At 41.5% G+C, this 20,039-nt stretch overlaps 1 protein-coding gene across 1 annotated transcript in view; it reads left to right on the top strand.

The window, feature by feature from the left end:
- Window positions 1-10,428: 10,428 nt before the first annotated feature.
- Window positions 10,429-20,039, top strand: part of siah2l (seven in absentia homolog 2 (Drosophila)-like) — a 50,654-nt gene continuing 41,043 nt past the window's right edge. Inside the window, exon 1 of the mRNA XM_024394084.2 lies at window positions 10,429-11,045. Within this exon, the coding sequence (XP_024249852.1) occupies window positions 10,647-11,045 (399 nt within the window). The 5' untranslated portion in view covers window positions 10,429-10,646. The remainder of the gene's footprint in view (window positions 11,046-20,039) is intronic.

Here is a 20,039-nt window from a genome sequence, read left to right as displayed (position 1 = left end):
AACATAATTGCAAATAATATGTACTGCAAATTAACCGCAGGAAGCCCAAACGGATCTATTTGACTAAAACATAATTTCTTGCTTACTGTATAGGATCACATACAATGAGTGTACAAAACATTAGTAACACCTTCCTAATGTTGAGTTGCACCCCCCTTTGCGCTCAGAACAGCCAGAATTCATCAAGGCATGGACTCTACAAGGTGTCGAAAGCATCCAACAGGGATGTTGACCCATGTTAACTCCAATGCCTCTCACAGTTGGCTGGATGTCCTTTGTGTGGTGGACCATTCTTGATACACACAGGAAACTGTTGAGTGTGAAAAACCCAGCAGCGCTACAGTTCTTGTTACACTCAAACTGGTGCGCCTGGCACCTACTACCATATCCCATTCAAAGGCACTTCAATATTTTGTCTTGCCCCTTCAACCTCTGAATGGCACACATACACATTCAAAGTCTCAATAATCTCAAGGTTTAAAAATCCTTCTTTAACCTGTCACCTCTCTACACTGATTGAAGTGTATTTAACAGGTGACATCAATAAGGGATCATAGGTTTCACTTGGATTCATCTGGTCAGTCTGTCAATGAAAGAGCAGGTGTTCCTAATGTTTTGTACACTCAGTGTATATCTCTGTTAGGGGAATACTTTGGAACAGATTAAAAAAGTAAAATCATAATTATTTGAAAGAAAACTTGGGGGGCTTAATAAAATCACCCATGGGCCACCAGTTGGGGAATCCTGACCTAGACCCACTGCAATTTGCATACTGTCCCAACAGATCAATAGACTATGAAATCTCGATTGCACTCAACACTAACCTCACCCACCTAGATAAGAGGAATACCTACAGTGCATTCGGAAAGTATTCAGACCCCTTGACTTTTTCCACATTTTGTTAGGCTACAGCATTATTCTAAAATGGATTAAATAATTGTTTCCCCCTCATCAATCTACACACAATACCCCATAATGACAAAGCAAAATAAATTATGGAAATATCACATTTACATAAGTATTCAGACCATTTACTCAGTACTTTGTTGAAGCACCTTTGGCAGTGATTACAGGCTTGAGTCTTCTTGGGTATGACGCTACAAGGTTGGCACACCTGTATTTGGGGAGTTTCTCCCATTCTTCTCTGCGGACACTCTCAAGCTCTGTCAGGTTGGATGGGGAGCGGCGCTGCACAGCTATTTTCAGGTCTCTCCAGAGATGTTCAATCTTGGTTTCATCAGACCAGAGAATATTGTTTCTCATGGTCTGAGAGTCCTTTAGGTGCCTTTTGGCAAACTCTAAACGGGCTGTCATGGGCCTTTTAATGAGGAGTGGCTTCAGTCTGGCCACTCTACCAACTCTGTAACTGTTTTAAAGACACCATTGACCTCATGGTGAAATCCCTGAGCGGTTTCCTTTCTCTCCGGCAACTGAGTTAGGAAGGAGGCCAGTATCTTTGTAGTGACTGGGTGTATTCACCATTGAAAGTGTATTAATAACTTCCCCATGCTCAAAGGGATATTCCGTGTCTGCTTTTCTTCTTTTTACTAATTTACCAATCGGTGCCCTTTTTTGCAAATCATTGGAAAACATCCCTGGTCTTTGTGGTTGAATCTGTGTTTGAAATTCACTGATTGACTGAGGGACCTTACTGATAATTGTATGTGTGGGGTACAGAGATGAGGTAGTCATTAAAAAATCATGTTAAACACTATTTTTGCCTACATTCAAATGTATGCCTACATTCAGATATAACTATCTCTGCTCAATAGCGCTTACCCTTCAATTTCTTGACCAGTTGTCTGAGAGAGGAATGTTGTTTCGATGTGCCAATGCTTAAGCAAGTTCTCTGCATTTGAGGCTACTAAGCCCATGAAACCGGTACTCAAGATTCTTAGCAAGCTCAGACTCCGTGTCATCAGATAAGACCTTGTCTGCCTCTGATACTCTATTATAGCCAGTCCTTCGCGCAGGTATGTGTTTTTTATCTTTTTTTGTCAATGTACTTCACTATATATTTGCCATTTATCAGACGCTTTTATCCAAAGCCACTTACAGTCATGCTTGCATACAGTTTACGTATGGGTGGCCCCAGGCATCGAACCCACAACCTTGGCGGTGCAAGTGCCATGTATTACCAAATGAGCCATACAGTGTCATTCAGTCTATTTTCATCCCTTGCTTCTGCAGTGGCATATATTCATGGCTGCCAAGGGAAGCCAGGCTTCCAACAACATTTTTTTTAAAATTCAATTTAAAATGATAATATAATGTATCTTGCGTCTCTCTGTGTTTCATAATTTTCCTTCAATTCGCAAGAGGCTAAATGTATCTCACAGGAGAAAGCATCCGAGTGATTGAACCATTGAAGGCAAGGGAAGCCAGGAGGAATTTAGCCACTCTCGATAAAAAATGTATAAAAAATGTGCCAATCAACGTTGAGCTAAACTGAGCGAGCTCAATTGTGAATGGTCCTGGCGCACCAACAAAAAGTGTCAAGGCAAGCCAGCTTGGATTTGACATCACTCCTATCAAATCCCATGGAGAGCATAAGTCAGAAATTTGAATTGTTGCATCTGGTTGTGTTGTTGTCCTCCGGTGGCTAGTTAGCCAGCTAGCTAAAATTGTCCGTTTCCTAAATTAGCCATGGATGGAGATGGGGATATGGACTTTTACTTAATTCTCCGTACTGGTCAATGATTATAACACCGATTCTGATCTAACCATTAATTCATACATTGTTGTGCCCCTGGCCTGAGAGGATGGAAGTTCAATACATAACTAGATGTATAGTTAAATAAAGGTTAAAGTAAAACATGTCAAAATAAGCCTAATGTTAACTAGCTAACGTTGCCTATGAATGGAAGATAGGCTAGCGAGCAAACATTTTAGCCAGGTAGCCTAGGACAGCAAAACATTTAAATATATATACTATGTATACTGTATGACAGAGTGATAGACCGTTTCATAAACATGAAAGAGGAGGATGGCATTGACATTTCTCTACAAGTAGGGTGAGTCCACATGTGTTTCTACTTGTACGAACGCACACACGCATACAGAAATCAGAACCGTGGACAGTCACATCATATTTAGCTTATGTTGATTACAGTGGCAATTTTAGCATGTCAATCTTAGAGTGGGGCAAAGAAACAAAAAAATGTTTGGTGCATGCCAGCAAATCCACAACACTAAACAATACATTAATTGCTCTATAACGGTGACAAAGGGCGCCCACAAACTGTTAGGGCCAACATAAAGCTGTCCCAACAGCATAGCTTTCTTTTCAGCCCCATAGAGTGAATCCTTACCAATGCTACACCTGGCTATCAGCGGAGCCTTGTCTGGCAGGGAAAGATCATTCAGCCTCATTTACTGCCTTTAATAAAACATAGCTGATATGGCTGACTTGCTTAAACAAATATGGTTTCTACTGACAATTGAGATGTACAAACTATGGCATAAGGGGACGACAAGCGGATAAGAGGCGAACCGTAATTTCAATTAAGACATTAATGAGCGAGCTAGGAAGTTACTATAACTATTTGTTCAGCACTTTTGAAATGTACAGCAACAGAATTCAGAAAATGGGCCGTTCTTACAGTATTCTCCATGTACACCAAGTCAGAACCGAAGGATAAATAAAGGGGGAATATAAGCAGATGAAAGCTATTACAATATTCGATGAGGACATTTCTCTAAAACAGGCTATTTAGAGAAATGATTAGGATGAGGCACACGGGCTACTAACAGCTTACTACACTACATACACTTAGTATTACCTTCTTAGCTACAGAATACATATCTCCCTGGCATATTACATCATTAATGCAGCAGCATACAATACATTTTTGGACTCACCGTTGTTGTGCTGTGCTCACTTGAACAGTAAGGTGGCGCGGCGGTCCTACATGGGCAAATCTTGTCATAAAACTTTGTGATCAAGGTCTGGCATTCTCTGGATTTATGGTGCTGTCAAGACAACTGGGAACTCTGAAAAAAGCAAGGTCAAATCATGCCATCAGTGATGTTCAGGTTGGAGCTTTAGAAAGAGGCCCGAGTTCTCGAGTTGGAATTCCGAGTTGGATGACCGTTCAAATCATATTTTCCCAGTCGGAGTTCCCAGTTGTTTTGAATTCATTGAAGTCTGAGATTTCCCAGTTCCGAGTTTCCAGTTGTTTTGAATGCGACAGAAGTCATGCTGGATTGACAGCATGGCCAATGTTGAATGTTTATCATTTTAAGCTTGGAAAAGAGACCCTTAAACCCAGACTTGGACCACACACCCACTCCACTGAATAGCAGGTTAGTGATTGCTTTGCAGCGCTTGCAGTTAGCCAGATTCCTTCCAAATCACTCATTGTTGAATTTGCATTTTCCAACTCCAATGTTTATGTCCAATGGCCGATGAGCACCAATACATTTTATCTATAATTTCTCATCATCATTTCTCTTCATATGACAAGGCTTGAAAAGGATTTGCCAGTAGATTGTTGACTTGATTCATGATGACTGCTAGCCTGCTAAGATTTTGAAAGTATGATGTTGACATGATCAGTTCAATTAAAGCTACTGTAGATATAACATAATATGACATCATTTTATCTGTGGCCAATGACCTTGAGCCTTCTTGGATGGGCACTTCTAATGTAACTCTACGGCAGCACCCAAGGTGTTTGAATTGTCGCGCTCTCCCTGTAGATTTTGTGTTGACGTAATGACCCCATGAGTGACAGAACACTGAGCCAATCACGGTGCAACTAGAGAACATTACCAACCCCTACACTCCATATTTTCTGCTAGCTGCCCCACCACCACAGAAAGCACTGAGCTAGGCTAAAACACCTGTATTTTGGAGCTGCCCTAGTCAGTGATTTTACCCACACACCGCTACTGTGCTGCTGCTCAAATGGACTTCTTCTCTTCTATCACTTTCTTGGCTGCTCTCTCAGGAACCTCAAGGGGGACTAAAGCCTTGCATGTTTTACATTTTCATACACAGGGCATGATGATGTCTGCTCTGTAACCATAAAAATGCACTTGAGTTGAATCTTGAGTTTGTATGAATCACACATTGCAAACATACTATGCATAGGTAATCAAAATGTAATCATTTGTATGGTATATGGTGGCCATTGTTATGTCCGTTGATAGAAGGAGACCAAGGTGCAGCGTGGTAGGCGTACATTTGTCTTTATTAAAAATAACACAGAAAAACAACAAAATACAAAAACTATATTCCCACAACTGAAGGTGGGAAAAAGGGCTGCCTAAGTATGATCCCCAATGTCTATTTCTTTGATAGTCAGGTATGGTTCCCAATCAGAGGCAGCTGTCTATCGTTGTCTCTGATTGGGAACCATACCCGGCCAACAAAGAAATAGACAAACTAGAATGCCCACCCAAATCACACCCGACGTAACCAAATAGAGAAATAAAAAGGCTCTCTAAGGTCAGGGCATTACAGCCATTGGCTCAATTTACCCCAAGGCCAACATTTTGACGATATTAGCCACACAGCTACAATGATGCACTTTAATGCTTGGCTTAGGACCTCATATTGTAGCTTATAGAGACCCCCAACTATCTTAAAACAATCTACTTTGGTTTAGATGCAACCATCATGACACAATACATTAATTTGACTTTGTGAAAATCTGTTTTCTTTCACAAAGTCAAACTTGCTTACCACTTTTTCCATCACAGACGCAATGAAATGAAGACCCCATCTTAAATATTTAGCTGTATGATTCATTTTGTGTATGGTTTCCTAGAAACAAGGGGTGGCTCAACTAACCCTTTGGTTAACTAACCCTTTGGTTCAACTTACCCCACTCTCCCCTATTGTGAATTTTATGACTTTGGACAGGGATGGGGTTTAGGTGGTATTTTGGGTCGGTAGATGGGATGAGGGCAGTTAGTAGGGATTTATGCTATTTTATCAGTAAAGGGCTAGGTAGGAGAATATACTGTAGGATAGTAATATGAGGCCGGCCTCACTCTCCAGGGCAGTAGGTGGCGGTATATGCATCTGAAACGTTGGTTGGGATCCGCCAATAAATATTCAAAGAAGATGACTACATCAAAGATTTTACACTGAGGTAGGTTCTATCTGTGTGTACTCAATTGACATATGGAGAGTTAAAAACCCTGTAGAGAAACAATACACGTGGAATAATAGAGATCGTTCACTACAATCAAGAATTGACTTGTGGGTGATAACCTTGAGCCCAACAGTCTAGAGGTAAAAATACTGCCTGCAGTCCTGACGGATCATAAAGTCATATGGTTGACTGTAAGAATGTGCAGTTATGATGATAAGAAATACTCTGGTGGTTATTGGAAATTAAATAACTCATTGCTATTGCATGATGATTTAAAAAATGTGATGAAGAATCTCATTTCTGTTCACTGAAATTTAGCTACATCTAATGCAGAATATGGGAAATATTGGGAACTGCTGACATTTTGTATCCACTCAGCCTGTATTACTTATGGAAAACGGCTTGCTTTAAGAAGGAGATGTGAGGTAGCTGAACTCTCGAAGACAATTGCGGATATCACAGAGATTGAGCATCTTGAACTTAATGAGAAAACAAAATGTAATGATTTACAGAATCAACTAGATACATTTTATGAGGAAAAGGATAGAAGAGCCTTCATAAGATCCAGCAATGACTTGAAAAATACGAAAAGAACAGTAGATACTTTTTTCATTTGGAAAAGACTAGAGGGGAACACACTTCGGAAATGTAAGATTAATGGGGTAACCACTGTGGATAGAGAGTTGTTATCAGACTTTACCACTAGGTTTTATGAGAATCTTTACTCCTTAGATAACAATTTGAGTGACTCTAAGGATCTCCTTGATTCTATAGAGAATGTTAACTCGGTTAGGGAAGAATTCAATTGGTCTTGTTGTCAATCTCCAGGTTGTGATGGATCAACCTCTCAATTTGACAAAACCTTCTCTGAAGAAATAACAACATTTTTACTTGAAAATTTTAAGGAGGCTTTCAAGAAGGGAGAACTACCTGCCTCTCTGAAGCAAGGGGTTATTACTCTTATACCTAAACCACACAAGGATCTCTTAAATATTGATAATTGGCATCCAATCACACTCATAAATAACGACTATGAAATTATAGCCCCAATCTTTGCGAAAAGGTTAAAGTCTTGCTTGAATGATCTGATTGATGAATGTCAATCAGGGTTTATGAAAGGGCGCCATATATCTAATAATCTGAGGCTGGTGTTTGACTTGGCTGAGTATTGTGATCTATTGGATGACTTCCCTGTTATCTTATTTTGGGATTTTCAGAAAGCGTTTGATACCGTAAGTCACAATTTTGTCTTTGATTGTCTTAAGCATTAGAAGTTTGGTCATCGGTGGTCGACGTCACTGGTCTTCTAGCCATTGCCGATCCACCTTTCATTTTCCATTTGTTTTGTCTTGTCTTCCCACACACCTGGTTTCAATCCCATCAATTACATGTTGTGTATTTAACCCTCTGTTCCCCCCATGTCCTTGTCCGGTATTGTTTATTGTAAGTGCTTGTGCACGTTATGTCTGGTGTGCGGCGGGTTTTGTACCCATTTATTGATTATTCTGGTTTCCGGTGGGTTTTTATTATTAAACTGCGCCGTTGGAAACACAATTTTTGCTCTCCTGCATCTGACTTCTTTGCCGCCAGTACGCACCCCTTACAATTAAGGGATATTTTCTACAGGAAGTCTATTCCTTCTGTGATATTTTGTTGGGCTTCATCGTTTGATGTAAACTGGCGCCGTGTTTGGCTCACACCACACAAATTTATGGTGACCAATAAAGTAAAGGAGATCTCATTTAAGATTATCCATAGATTCTATCCGTGTAATAGCTTGATTTCTAAATATATACCTGATGTTACCAGTGAATGCAGTTTTTGTGAACTAGAAACTGAATCTATTGAACACTTATTCTGTCATTGTTTACATAGTGAAGTGTTCTGAAATAATGTAAAATTAAATCTTGGCAACAAAATGCATACAACCATTGAAATATCTAAGTTGGGCATATTTTACTATACTGATTCTACAATTGAACGTGAGTATGTCAGAAATCTCTTTATTTTATTAGGAACATTTTTCATACACAAATCAACATTTATGAAGAAAAATACTATTTTATTTTTATTTTTTATCAGACTTGGAAAACTATTTAAAATCATTCAAACTTATACAAAACAAAATGTCTTTGCAACATGTCTGTATTTGAATTGATATAATGTGGATTTGTATTTTTTTCTCTTTCTTACTTCTTTGTGGAATCCCTCTGGCTGTTCTGTTTTTTGTGTTTAGCATGTTTCTGTTTAATAAAAAATAAAAATAAATGTTCTATTTGTCACTTAAAAAAAAAAAAAAAAAAAAAAAATATATATATATATATATATTATTTTATTACCAATGTAGAAAAGTCTGTATACATACAAAAAGTACATAAATAGACAATGATAACATATGCTAGGGGGTACAACAAATTACAGATTATACAAACACACATATTGATTGTTTTAACAGCTTTCTTATTAGAAGAATGTAGAATGGTCTTAATGTACTGCTCAAATTCCTTATAGAAAACACGGAAGAGCGTTTTTTTATTAGTGAATTTACATTTAATTAAGGTAAAATATTTTTTTTAATGAATATGACATTTTTCCATTAGCGTAATTAGATTTATGAGGTAAAAAAAAAAATATTTCTCTTTATTATAGTTAAGGAAACCGAGCAGCACATTCTCCCATAAAGAAAACAAAAGTCATCAAGAATATTAACAGTTATAAAACTGTGAATATCTTTCCATAACTGTTTTACAAGTAGACAATGCCAAAATAAATGCAAAACTGTTTCTGGATGCTCAACACAAAAAGTACAATCAATGTTAATGTCTTTTTTAAGTTTCTTCAGGTTTGCAGGGTAATACATATGGATCATTCTGAAAGAGACCTCTTTGACCTTGTTAACAAGCAAGTATTTGTTTGGTAATAACCAGACTTTTTCCCAACAGATATTAGTGACCAATGTATTCCAGTAACTTGTGACATAAGGAATGGATACAATATCCCTTTTAAATAAAGCACGTATAGATCTGCTGTTCTGAGGTAGCAAGGAGAAACATATTTTCCCTATTGGAGAGTCCACTGGATTAAGCGAGGATAGGTCAAGAAGGTGAGGTCTGGCTTACACCTCTAAATAACATGAGAGTTCCAGATGGAATAGCATCAAAGACTATGGCGAACTCTCTAGGTGTTACAGGGATATTGCTCTGCCTGTGATTATTATTATTTGACCATGCTGGTCATTTATGAACATTTGAACATCTTGGCCATGTTCTGTTATAATCTCCACCCGGCACAGCCAGAAGAGGACTGGCCATCCCTCATAGCCTGGTTCCTCTCTAGGTTTCTTCCTAGGTTTTGGCCTTTCTAGGGAGTTTTTCCTAGCCACCGTGCTTCTACACCTGCATTGCTTGCTGTTTGGGGTTTAGGCTGGGTTTCTGTACAGCACTTTGAGATATCAGCTGATGTACGAAGGGCTATATAAATACATTTGATTTGATAATAATTTATTAACAATCCTTCTGCATTAAAAAGTTGACTCACCAGCAGATATGATTATTGAACACATTCTTAAAAAATAAAGACTAGTTTCTATACAAAATGTCCTTATTGTTCCAAATGAAATACCTACGCGGGGAGAAATTATGTTTATATATTAACGACCACTCTATGAATACTTGTCTATGAAAAGCATATCATTTTGCAGGAATCTTATCAATGTTATAGTTACAAAGTAACATAAAATTGAGGCCACCAAAACGGCAGAAGATATAATGAGGGATGAAATTCCAAATTGAAGTTGGATTCTTTAAAAAATGTTTAGCCCAACTTATCTTAAAAGTGTTATTCAAAGTAGGAAAATAAAATAAAAAATTGAGGCCACCATATTCATATGAGTTCATAATGACAGATTTCCTAATATAATGTGTATGATTTTTCCAGATGAAGTTGAAAAGCACCTGGTCAACTGCTTTACCTATTTTGTTGTCAAGATAAAGGGATGCATAAGGCTGCATAAGTAAGTCTGGAGATACCTTCAGCTTTAGAAAGCAATACTCGACCTTCCAAGGATAAATCCTTCTGCAACCAATGGTTCAACTTCTTTTTGTTTTTTTCAATAATAGGTATAACATTTAATGAGCATCTTTCCTGTTGATCCTTAGATATGGTAATCCCAAGGTATGTTACTTTTTCCTTGACTGGAATATTGCATATAGAGGGTATCACATCGTCTTTAACAGCAAACAATTCTCGCGTATTACGGTTTAGGCTCTGTCTGTGACTACATGTCAACATGTCTGTTGTGTGCACAGTGCGCATTACGTAACCACCCAGGCTCACTTTCTAATTGGTGTAGAAGCTGTCAGTCCAAACCATGCTCTCCAATGGGCTTTCTGCTTTCTATCAAACTCAGACACCATGTTTTGTCCCCGGGGGCTTGGAGATTTCTTGGAGCGTAGTCTGAATGCCACTCAGAGGAGTGCGTAAACAGGAATCTGGGCTTCAGACTCCGCGCTGGGTTTATCCTAAAGAACTGAACTAATCGATATGAGCCGCCCGTCCTCTGCGGGCGGTGGGGGCGGAGGACTCGGTTCCGGGAAAGCAGGCGGAGGAAAGCACGGCGGTTCGGGGGGAGCTGCTGCCTCAGCTGCAGCCGCCGGAGTAGGAGCTGTGGCCGGGTCTGGCTCGGCTCTACCTGTCGCTGCTGTTGCCTTGCCCTCAGCATCGCTACATGGACAATCTGCTGAACTTACAGCCTTGTTCGAGTGCCCGGTTTGTTTTGACTACGTTCTACCACCGATTCTGCAATGCCAGGCCGGACATCTTGTTTGCAACCAATGTCGTCAAAAGCTGAGTTGTTGTCCGACTTGTCGCGGCCCTCTCACCCCGAGTATCAGGAACTTGGCTATGGAAAAAGTTGCTTCTACTCTACCGTTTCCTTGTAAGGTAAATAAAGACGGACATGCGTTGAAGCCAAAATATGCAGTTACATGACTAGCTAGCGTGTTGTACTTATTGCCATGTAGTAGCTAGCCTAGCTACTTAGCTCGCGCACACTTTGACAAGTAGGTGTGCGAGCACCTCGTGCGCTCTCGTCCTGAGATCAAAACATGTTGCTGTTGGGATGATGATGCATGTTTGTAAATCGCTAGGCTGTCGTGTCTGTCCCATCAGATCTCTTCTGGTATATTGTACTTGTGTACTTAGCTATACATGAATCCGAAACAGACAAAGTGTATTCGAACTAAGCAGAGAAGGTTTAGTAGTTGTTGCCACACATGGGTCACTACAGGTGCATATTCTTAACTGCAACAGTGAAGCAGCTAGTTATGATCAATATTGTGTTGTCATCATGGTTAGTCACTTGTCATGTAATTATCAGAGAAGATCAGAATTGAACCGACCACAACAATCAATAATGCCTGGCAAAGTGCAAGAAACCTTTGTCTGAACTAACGTTATGGTCAGATAAAGTATGTTGTGTTGTCATAAGGGCCAAATATGTTGTCATTGACTTTGAGTGAAACACCCACAGCGCATTCTGTAAATCAGCTTAATCATTCACATGGTCTTGTATGATCAAAAGACTTTTAAAAGTTATGAAATCAAGACGTTCAATGGTGCAGATGTCATCACACTTATTGCTCAATATCCCAGGGTCCTGAGGGTCAGAGGTCACTGAGTGGAGTGATTGAGGTAAACTTATCTGTGTGAAAAACCGCAACATAAACCCATACAAACAAACACACCCTGACGATTGCATACTTTACATGGTGACGACAGCCTCACAATACACACACAGATCAGATGCCTACATACACATTGATGCACCCTTTGGATTCCCACATTCTAAACAGAGCAGGTTTCATGTGTACAATTACATTGGCTCTCACTACCCTCATTCATGCTTGCTTGAACCCATTCAGTCAAGCTCTCTTCTTTATAGTAGTGTGAAACACACAGCAGCTCTTGTATCTCCTCTCTCTGTCAGTCAGGCAAGTAGTCGCTCCTGCTCTGTAATGGTGCTCTGATTGCATTACGGAGGCATTCAAGTTGTATCCACGCTCTGTGGTGCTACAATCCTGTCAAAGATGATCCCTGCTTCATCCTCTTTCTCTGGGAGAGGCTAAAGGCTGTGTCAGAGAGAGAAGAAGAGCGAGAAGGGGGTATAAAGAGATGAAGGGCTGGGGCAGTAATGTGGTGGATGGATATACAGGCAGTTATTTGTTTTCAGTGGGGTGCTAAGGCTTCTGGCACAGCACCCAGGCCTGCAGAGACTAACGTTTGAGGGCTGTGTGGATCCCTGCCTACCAGTAATCAGTGAAACAATCTTCATTTCTCAGTAGTACCAACATAGAAACTAAGGCTGTGACAGTCATGGAGTTTTGGACGATGATAATTGGAAAGCCAATACTATTCGAATAGAAAAAAAAATGACTGCATGTGCTGCCATAGAAATGGAATGAAAAAAACGAGCATCCCCATCCATGTAAATATTTGCATAATGGGTGGACTGGCGGCCATTGTGAGTGTACCCATAGGAGCAAAGCAGGAAGTAAAATATGTGCTGTGATTGTAATGTCAGTTTAGTTTAATCAACCAAAGAATACATTCCATTGCTTGAGCCACATCAACATCTTTTGAATGAACATTGTACATTACCATGGAAATTATTAAAGCAGGAAGCACCAGTGACTCGGTCTATAAAAAAGTGATCAAATGAAGCAGATGCTAAACTACAGGACTGTTTTGCAAGCACAGACTGGAAAATGTTCCGGGATTCTTCCGATGGCATTGAGGAGTACACCACCAACCAGAAGCCATGGATTACAGGCAACATTCGCAATGAGCTAAAGGGTAGAGCTGCCACTTTCAAGGAGTGGGACTCTAACCCGGAAGCTTATAAGAAATCCCGCTATGCCCTCCTACGAAACATCAAACAGGCAAAGCGGCAATACAGGACTAAGATTGAATCCTACTACACCGGCTCTGACGCTTGTCGGATGTGGCAGGGCTTGCAAACTATTACAAAGGGAAGCACAGCCGAGAGCTGACCAGTGACACAAGCCTACCAGACGAGCTAAGGACCCTGAGACGAAACACCTCCCTCTGCAACTGGATCCTGAACTTCCTGACGGTCTGCCCCCAGGTGGTAAGGGTAGGTAACACATTGGCCATGCTGATCCTCAACACGGGGGCCCCTCAGGGGTGTGTGCTCAGTCCCCTCTTGTACTCCCTGTTCACTCAATACTGCACAGCCAGGCACGACACTCCAACATCATCAAGTTTGCCGATGACACAACAGTGCTAGGCCTGATCACTGACAGCGATGAGACAGCCTATAGGGAGGAGGTCAGAGACCTGACCATGTGGTGCAAGGAAAACAACCTCTCCCTAAACTTGATCAAGACAAAGGAGATGATTGTGTACTAAAGGAAAAGAAGGCCCGAGCATGCCCCCATTCTCATCGACAGGGCTGTAGTGGAGCAGGTTGAGAGCTTCAAGTTCCTTGGCGTCCACATCACCAACGAACTAACATGGTCCAAGCACACCAAGACAGGCACAACAAACCAAATCAAATCCAATTGATTTATATAGCCCTTCGTACATCAGCTGATATCTCAAAGTGCTGTACAGAAACCCAGCCTATAAGCCCAAACAGCAAGCAATGCAGGTGTAGAAGCACAGTGGCTAGGAAAAACTCCCTAGAAAGGCCAAAACCTAGGAAGAAACCTAGAGAGGAACCAGCCTATGAGGGGTGGCCAGTCCTCTTCTGGCTGTGCCGGGTGGAGATTATAACAGAACATGGCCAAGATGTTCAAATGTTCATAAATGACAAGCATGGTCAAATAATAGGTCTGGGACAGGTAGCACGTCCGGTGAACAGGTCAGGATTCCATAGCCGCAGGCAGAACAGTTGAAATTGGAGCAGCAGCATGGCCAGGTGGACTGGGGACAGCAAGGAGTCAACATGCCAGGTAGTCCTGAGGCATGGTCCTAGGGCTCAGGTCCTCCTCTGAGAGAAAGAGAGAATTAGAGAGAGCATACTTAAATTCACACAGGACACCGGATAAGACAGGAGAAGTACTCCAGATATAACAAACTGACCCTAGCCCCCCGATACAAAAACTACTGCAGCATAAATACTGGAGGCTGAGACAGGAGGGGTCAGGAGACACTGTGGCCCCATCCGATGATACCCCCGGACAGGGCCAAACAGGAAGGATATAACCCCACCCACTTTGCCAAAGCACAGCCCCCACACCACTAGAGGGATATCTTCAACCACCAACTTACCATCCTGAGACAAGGCCGACTATAGCCCACAAAGATCTCCGCCACGGCACAACCCAAGGGGGGCGCCAACCCAGACAGGAAGATCACATCAGTGACTCAACCCACTCAAGTGACGCACCCCTCCTAGGGACGGTATGAAAGGGCACCAGTAAGCCAGTGACTCAGCCCCTGTAATAGGGTTAGAGGCAGAGAATCCCAGTGGAAAGAGGGGAACCGGCCAGGCAGAGACAGCAAGGGCGGTTCGTTGCTCCAGAGCCTTTCCGTTCACCTTCCCACTCCTGGGCCAGACTACACTCAATCATATGACCTACTGAAGAGATGAGTCTTCAGTAAAGACTTCAAGGTTGAGACCGAGTTTGCGTCTCTCACATGGGTAGACCATTCCATAAAAATGGAGCTCTATAGGAGAAATCCCTGCCTCCAGCTGTTTGCTTAGACATTCTAGGGACAATTAGGAGGCCTGCGTCTTGTGACCGTAGCGTACGTGTAGGTATGTACGGCAGTACCAAATCAGAGAGATAGGTAGGAGCAAGCCCATGTAATGCTTTGTAGGTTAGCAGTAAAACCTTGAAATCAGCCCTTGCCTTGACAGGAAGCCAGTGTAGGGAGGCTAGCACTGGAGTAATATGATCAAATCTTTTGGTTCTAGTCAGTATTCTAGCAGCCGTATTTAGCACTAACTGAAGTTTATTTAGTGCTTTATCTGGGTAGCCGGAAAGTAGAGCATTGCAGTAGTCTAACCTAGAAGTGCCAAAAGCATGGATTAATTTTTCTGCATCATTTTTGGAAAGAAAGTTTTTCATTTTTGCAATGTTTACGTAGATGGAAAAAAGCTGTCCTTGAAACAGTCTTGATATGTTCGTCAAAAGAGATCATGGTCCAGAGTAACGCCAGATGTCCTTCACAGTTTTATCTGAGACAACTGTACAACCATTAAGATTAATTGTCAGATTCAACAGAAGATCTCTTTGTTTCTTGGGACCTAGAACAAGCATCTCTGTTTTGTCCGAGTTTAAAAGTAGAACGTTTGCAGTCATCCACTTCCTTATGTCTGAAACACATGCTTCTAGCGAGGGCAATTTTGGGGCTTCACCATGTTTCATTGAAATGTGCAGCTGTGTGTCATCCGCATAGCAGTGAAAGTTAACATTATGTTTTCGAATGACATCCCCAAGAGGTGAAATTATTTTGTGAAAACAATAGTGCTCCTAAAACGGAACCTTGAGGAACACCGACATTTACAGTTGATTTGTCAGAGGACAAACCATTCACAGAGACAAACTGATATCTTTCCGACAGATAAGATCTAAACCAGGCCAGAACTTGTCCGTGTAGACCAATTTGGGTTTCCAATCTCTCCAAAAGAATGTGGTGATCGATGGTATCAAAAGCAGCACTAAGGTCTAGGAGCACGAGGACAGATGCAGAGCCTCGGTCTGATGCCATTAAAAGGTCATTTACCACCTTCACAAGTACAGTCTCAGTGCTATGATGGGGTCTAAAACCAGACGGAAGCATTTCATATACATTGTTTGTCTTCAGGAAGGCAGTGAGTTGCTGTGCAACAGCCTTTTCAAACATTTTTGAGAGGAATGGAAGATTCGATATAGGCCGATAGTTTTTAAAATATGTTCTGGGTCACGGTTTGGCTTTTTCAAGAGAGGCTTTATTACTGCCACTTTTGGTACCTATCCGGTGGATAGAGTGCTGTTTATTATGTTCAACATAGGACGGCCAAGCACAGGAAGCAGCTCTTTCAGTAGTTTAGTTGGAGTAGGGCCCAGTTGGAGTAGGGCCCAGTATGCAGCTTTAAGGTTTAGAGGCCATGATTATTTTCATCATTGTGTCAAGAGATATAGTACTAAAACACTTGAGTGTCTCTCTTGATCCTAGGTCCTGGCAGAGTTGTGCAGACACAGGACAACTGGGCTTCGAAGGAATACGCAGATTTAAAGAGGAGTCCGTAATTTGCTTTCTAATAATCATGATCTTTTCCTCAAAGAAGTTCATGAATTTATTACTGCTGAAACGAAAGCCATCCTCACTTGGGGAATGCTGCTTTTTAGTTAGCTTTGCGACAGTATCAAAAATACATTTCAGATTGTTCTTTTTTCCTCAATTAAGTTGGAAAAATAGGATGATTGAGCAGCAGTGAGGGCTCTTCGGTGCTGTCTTTCCAAGCTAGTCGGAAGACTTCCAGTTTGGTGTGGCGCCATTTCCGTTCCAATTTTCTGGAAGCTTGCTTCAGAACTCGGGTATTTTCAGTATACCAGGGAGCTAGTTTCTTATGAGAAATGTTTTTAGGGGTGCAACTGCATCTAGGGTATTGCGCAAGGTTAAATTGAGTTCCTCAGTTAGGTGGTTAACTGATTTTTGTCCTCTGACGTCCTTGGGTAGGCAGAGGGAGTCTGGAAAGGCATCAAGGATTTTTTTGTGTTGTCTGGGAATTTATAGCACGACTTTGGATGCTCCTTGGTTGGGGTCTGAGCAAATTATTTGTTGCAATTGCAAACATGATGGTATATAAATAAAATAAAATTGTGGTCCGATAGTCCAGGACTATGAGGAAAAACAGTAAGATCCATAACATTTATTCCATGGGACAAAACTAGGTCCAGAGTATGACTGTGACAGTGAGTAGGTCCAGAGACATGTTGGACAACACCCACTGAGTCGATGATGGCTCCACCTCCGCCTTTGCGGGATGCACGTGAGGCCTCATTTAACACCGTAAATGACAGTGAGTAGGTCCAGAGACATGTTGGACAACACCCACTGAGTCGATGATGGCAACACCTCCGCCTTTGCGGGATGCACGTGAGGCCTCATTTAACACCGTAAATTCATCAGGCTTAAGCCATGTTTCAGTCAGGCCAATCACATCAAGATTATGATCAGTGATTAGTTCATTCACTATAACTGCCTTTGAAGTAAGGGATTTAACATTACAGTGCCTTGCGAAAGTATTCGGCCCCCTTGAACTTTGTGACCTTTTGCCACATTTCAGGCTTCAAACATAAAGATATAAAACTGTATTTTTTTGTGAAGAATCAACAACAAGTGGGACATAATCATGAAGTGGAACGACATTTATTGGATATTTCAAACTTTTTTAACAAACCAAAAACTGAAAAATTGGGCGTGCAAAATTATTCAGCCCCCTTAAGTTAATACTTTGTAGCGCCACCTTTTGCTGCGATTACAGCTGTAAGTCGCTTGGGGTATGTCTCTATCAGTTTTGCACATCGAGAGACTGAAATTTGTTCCCATTCCTCCTTGCAAAACAGCTCGAGCTCAGTGAGGTTGGATGGAGAGCATTTGTGAACAGCAGTTTTCAGTTTTTTCCACAGATTCTCGATTGGATTCAGGTCTGGACTTTGACTTGGCCATTCTAACACCTGGATATGTTTATTTTTGAACCATTCCATTGTAGATTTTGCTTTATGTTTTGGATCATTGTCTTGTTGGAAGACAATTCTCCGTCCCAGTCTCAGGTCTTTTGCAGACTCCATCAGGTTTTCTTCCAGAATGGTCCTGTATTTGGCTCCATCTATCTTCCCATCAATTTTAACCATCTTCCCTGTCCCTGCTGAAGAAAAGCAGGCCCAAACCATGATGCTGCCACCACCATGTTTGACAGTGGGGATGGTGTGTTCAGGGTGATGAGCTGTGTCGCTTTTACGCCAAACATAACGTTTTGCATTGTTGCCAAAAAGTTCAATTTTGGTTTCATCTGACCAGAGCACCTTCTTCCACATGTTTGGTGTCTCTCCCAGGTGGCTTGTGGCAAACTTTAAACGACACTTTTTATGGATATCTTTAAGAAATGGCTTTCTTCTTGCCACTCTTCCATAAAGGCCAGATTTGTGCAATATACGACTGATTGTTGTCCTATGGACAGAGTCTCCCACCTCAGCTGTAGATCTCTGCAGTTCATCCAGAGTGATCATGGGCCTCTTGGCTGCATCTCTGATCAGTCTTCTCCTTGTATGAGCTGAAAGTTTAGAGGGACGGCCAGGTCTTGGTAGATTTGCAATGGTCTGATACTCCTTCCATTTCAATATTATCGCTTGCACAGTGCTCCTTGGGATGTTTAAAGCTTGGGAAATCTTTTTGTATCCAAATCCGGCTTTAAACTTATTCACAACAGTATCTCGGTCCTGCCTGGTGTGTTCCTTGTTCTTCATGATGCTCTCTGCGCTTTTAACGGACCTCTGAGACTATCACAGTGCAGGTGCATTTATACGGAGACTTGATTACACACAGGTGGATTGTATTTATCATCATTAGTCATTTAGGTCAACATTGGATCATTCAGAGATCCTCACTGAACTTCTGGAGAGAGTTTGCTGCACTGAAAGTAAAGGGGCTGAATAATTTTGCACTCCCAATTTTTCAGTTTTTGATTTGTTAAAAAAGTTTGACATATCCAATAAATGTCGTTCCACTTCATGATTGTGTCCCACTTGTTGTTGATTCTTCACAAAAAAATACAGTTTTATATCTTTATGTTTGAAGCCTGAAATGTGGCAAAAGGTCGCAAAGTTCAAGGGGGCCGAATACTTTCACAAGGCACTGTAAGTAGCCCTATTTCAGAGATGTGATGTATCACAATCTCTTTCAATAATGGCAGGAATGGAGGAGGCAGAAAACATGGAGGAGGCAGAAAACAGTTTTCAACCAGCGATTGAGTTGTGAGACTCTGCTGTAGAGCTCATCACTCCCCCTAACTGGGGGGGGGGCAGAGACAATTACTCAATGCCGACACATCTTTCTAGCTGATTTACACGCTGAAGCTAACCTATTCCCCCTCAGGAGACTGAAAATATTTGTCATGGGTCCTCAGATCCTCAAAAGGTTTTACAGCTGCACCATCGAGAGCATCCTGAAGGGTTGCATCACTGCCTGATACGGCAACTACTCGGCCTCCGACTGCAAGGCACTACAGAGGGTAGTGCGTACGGCCCAGTATATCACCGGGGTCAAGCTTCCTGCCATCCAGGACCTCTACACCAGGCGGTGTCAGAGGAAGGCCCTAACAATTGTCAGACTCCAGCCACCCTAGTCATAGATTGTTTTCCCTTCTACCGTACGGCATGTGGTACCGGAGTGCCATGTCTAGGTCCAAGAGCCTTCTAAACAGCTTCTACCCCCAAGCCATAAGACTCCTGAACAGCTAATCAAATGGCTACCCAGACTATTTGCACTGTCCCCCCCTCCTTCTACCCTGCTGCTACCCACTGTTATTATCTATGCATAGTCACTTTAATAACTCTACCTACATGTACATATTACTTCAATTACCTCGACACTGATTCTTCCGCATGTGGACTCTGTACCTTTACCCCCTGTATATAGCCCCTCTATTGTTATTTATTGCTGCTCTTCAATTATTTGTTTTTCTTATCCCTTTTTTCTTAGAACAGCTTTGTTAAGGGCTTGTAAATAAGCATTTGATTAGAGTTGATTGCTTCGCAATACCAGACAGCCATTGTGATTGTACCCATGATTTTACCAGTCAAATTGTCAGGGTCAGAGGTTCCAAGCCTGTTCTGTTCATTCTATTTCTATTTGTTATTATGACGGTTATTTTATTTTCATGACAGTCTTCATCCATAACCGTCAGTTATACACTATTTGTGC

The sequence above is a fragment of the Oncorhynchus tshawytscha genome, linkage group LG30, assembly GCF_018296145.1.
Source record: "Oncorhynchus tshawytscha isolate Ot180627B linkage group LG30, Otsh_v2.0, whole genome shotgun sequence".
NCBI lineage: Eukaryota > Metazoa > Chordata > Actinopteri > Salmoniformes > Salmonidae > Oncorhynchus > Oncorhynchus tshawytscha.
This window is presented reverse-complemented; position numbering and strand designations above follow the sequence as displayed.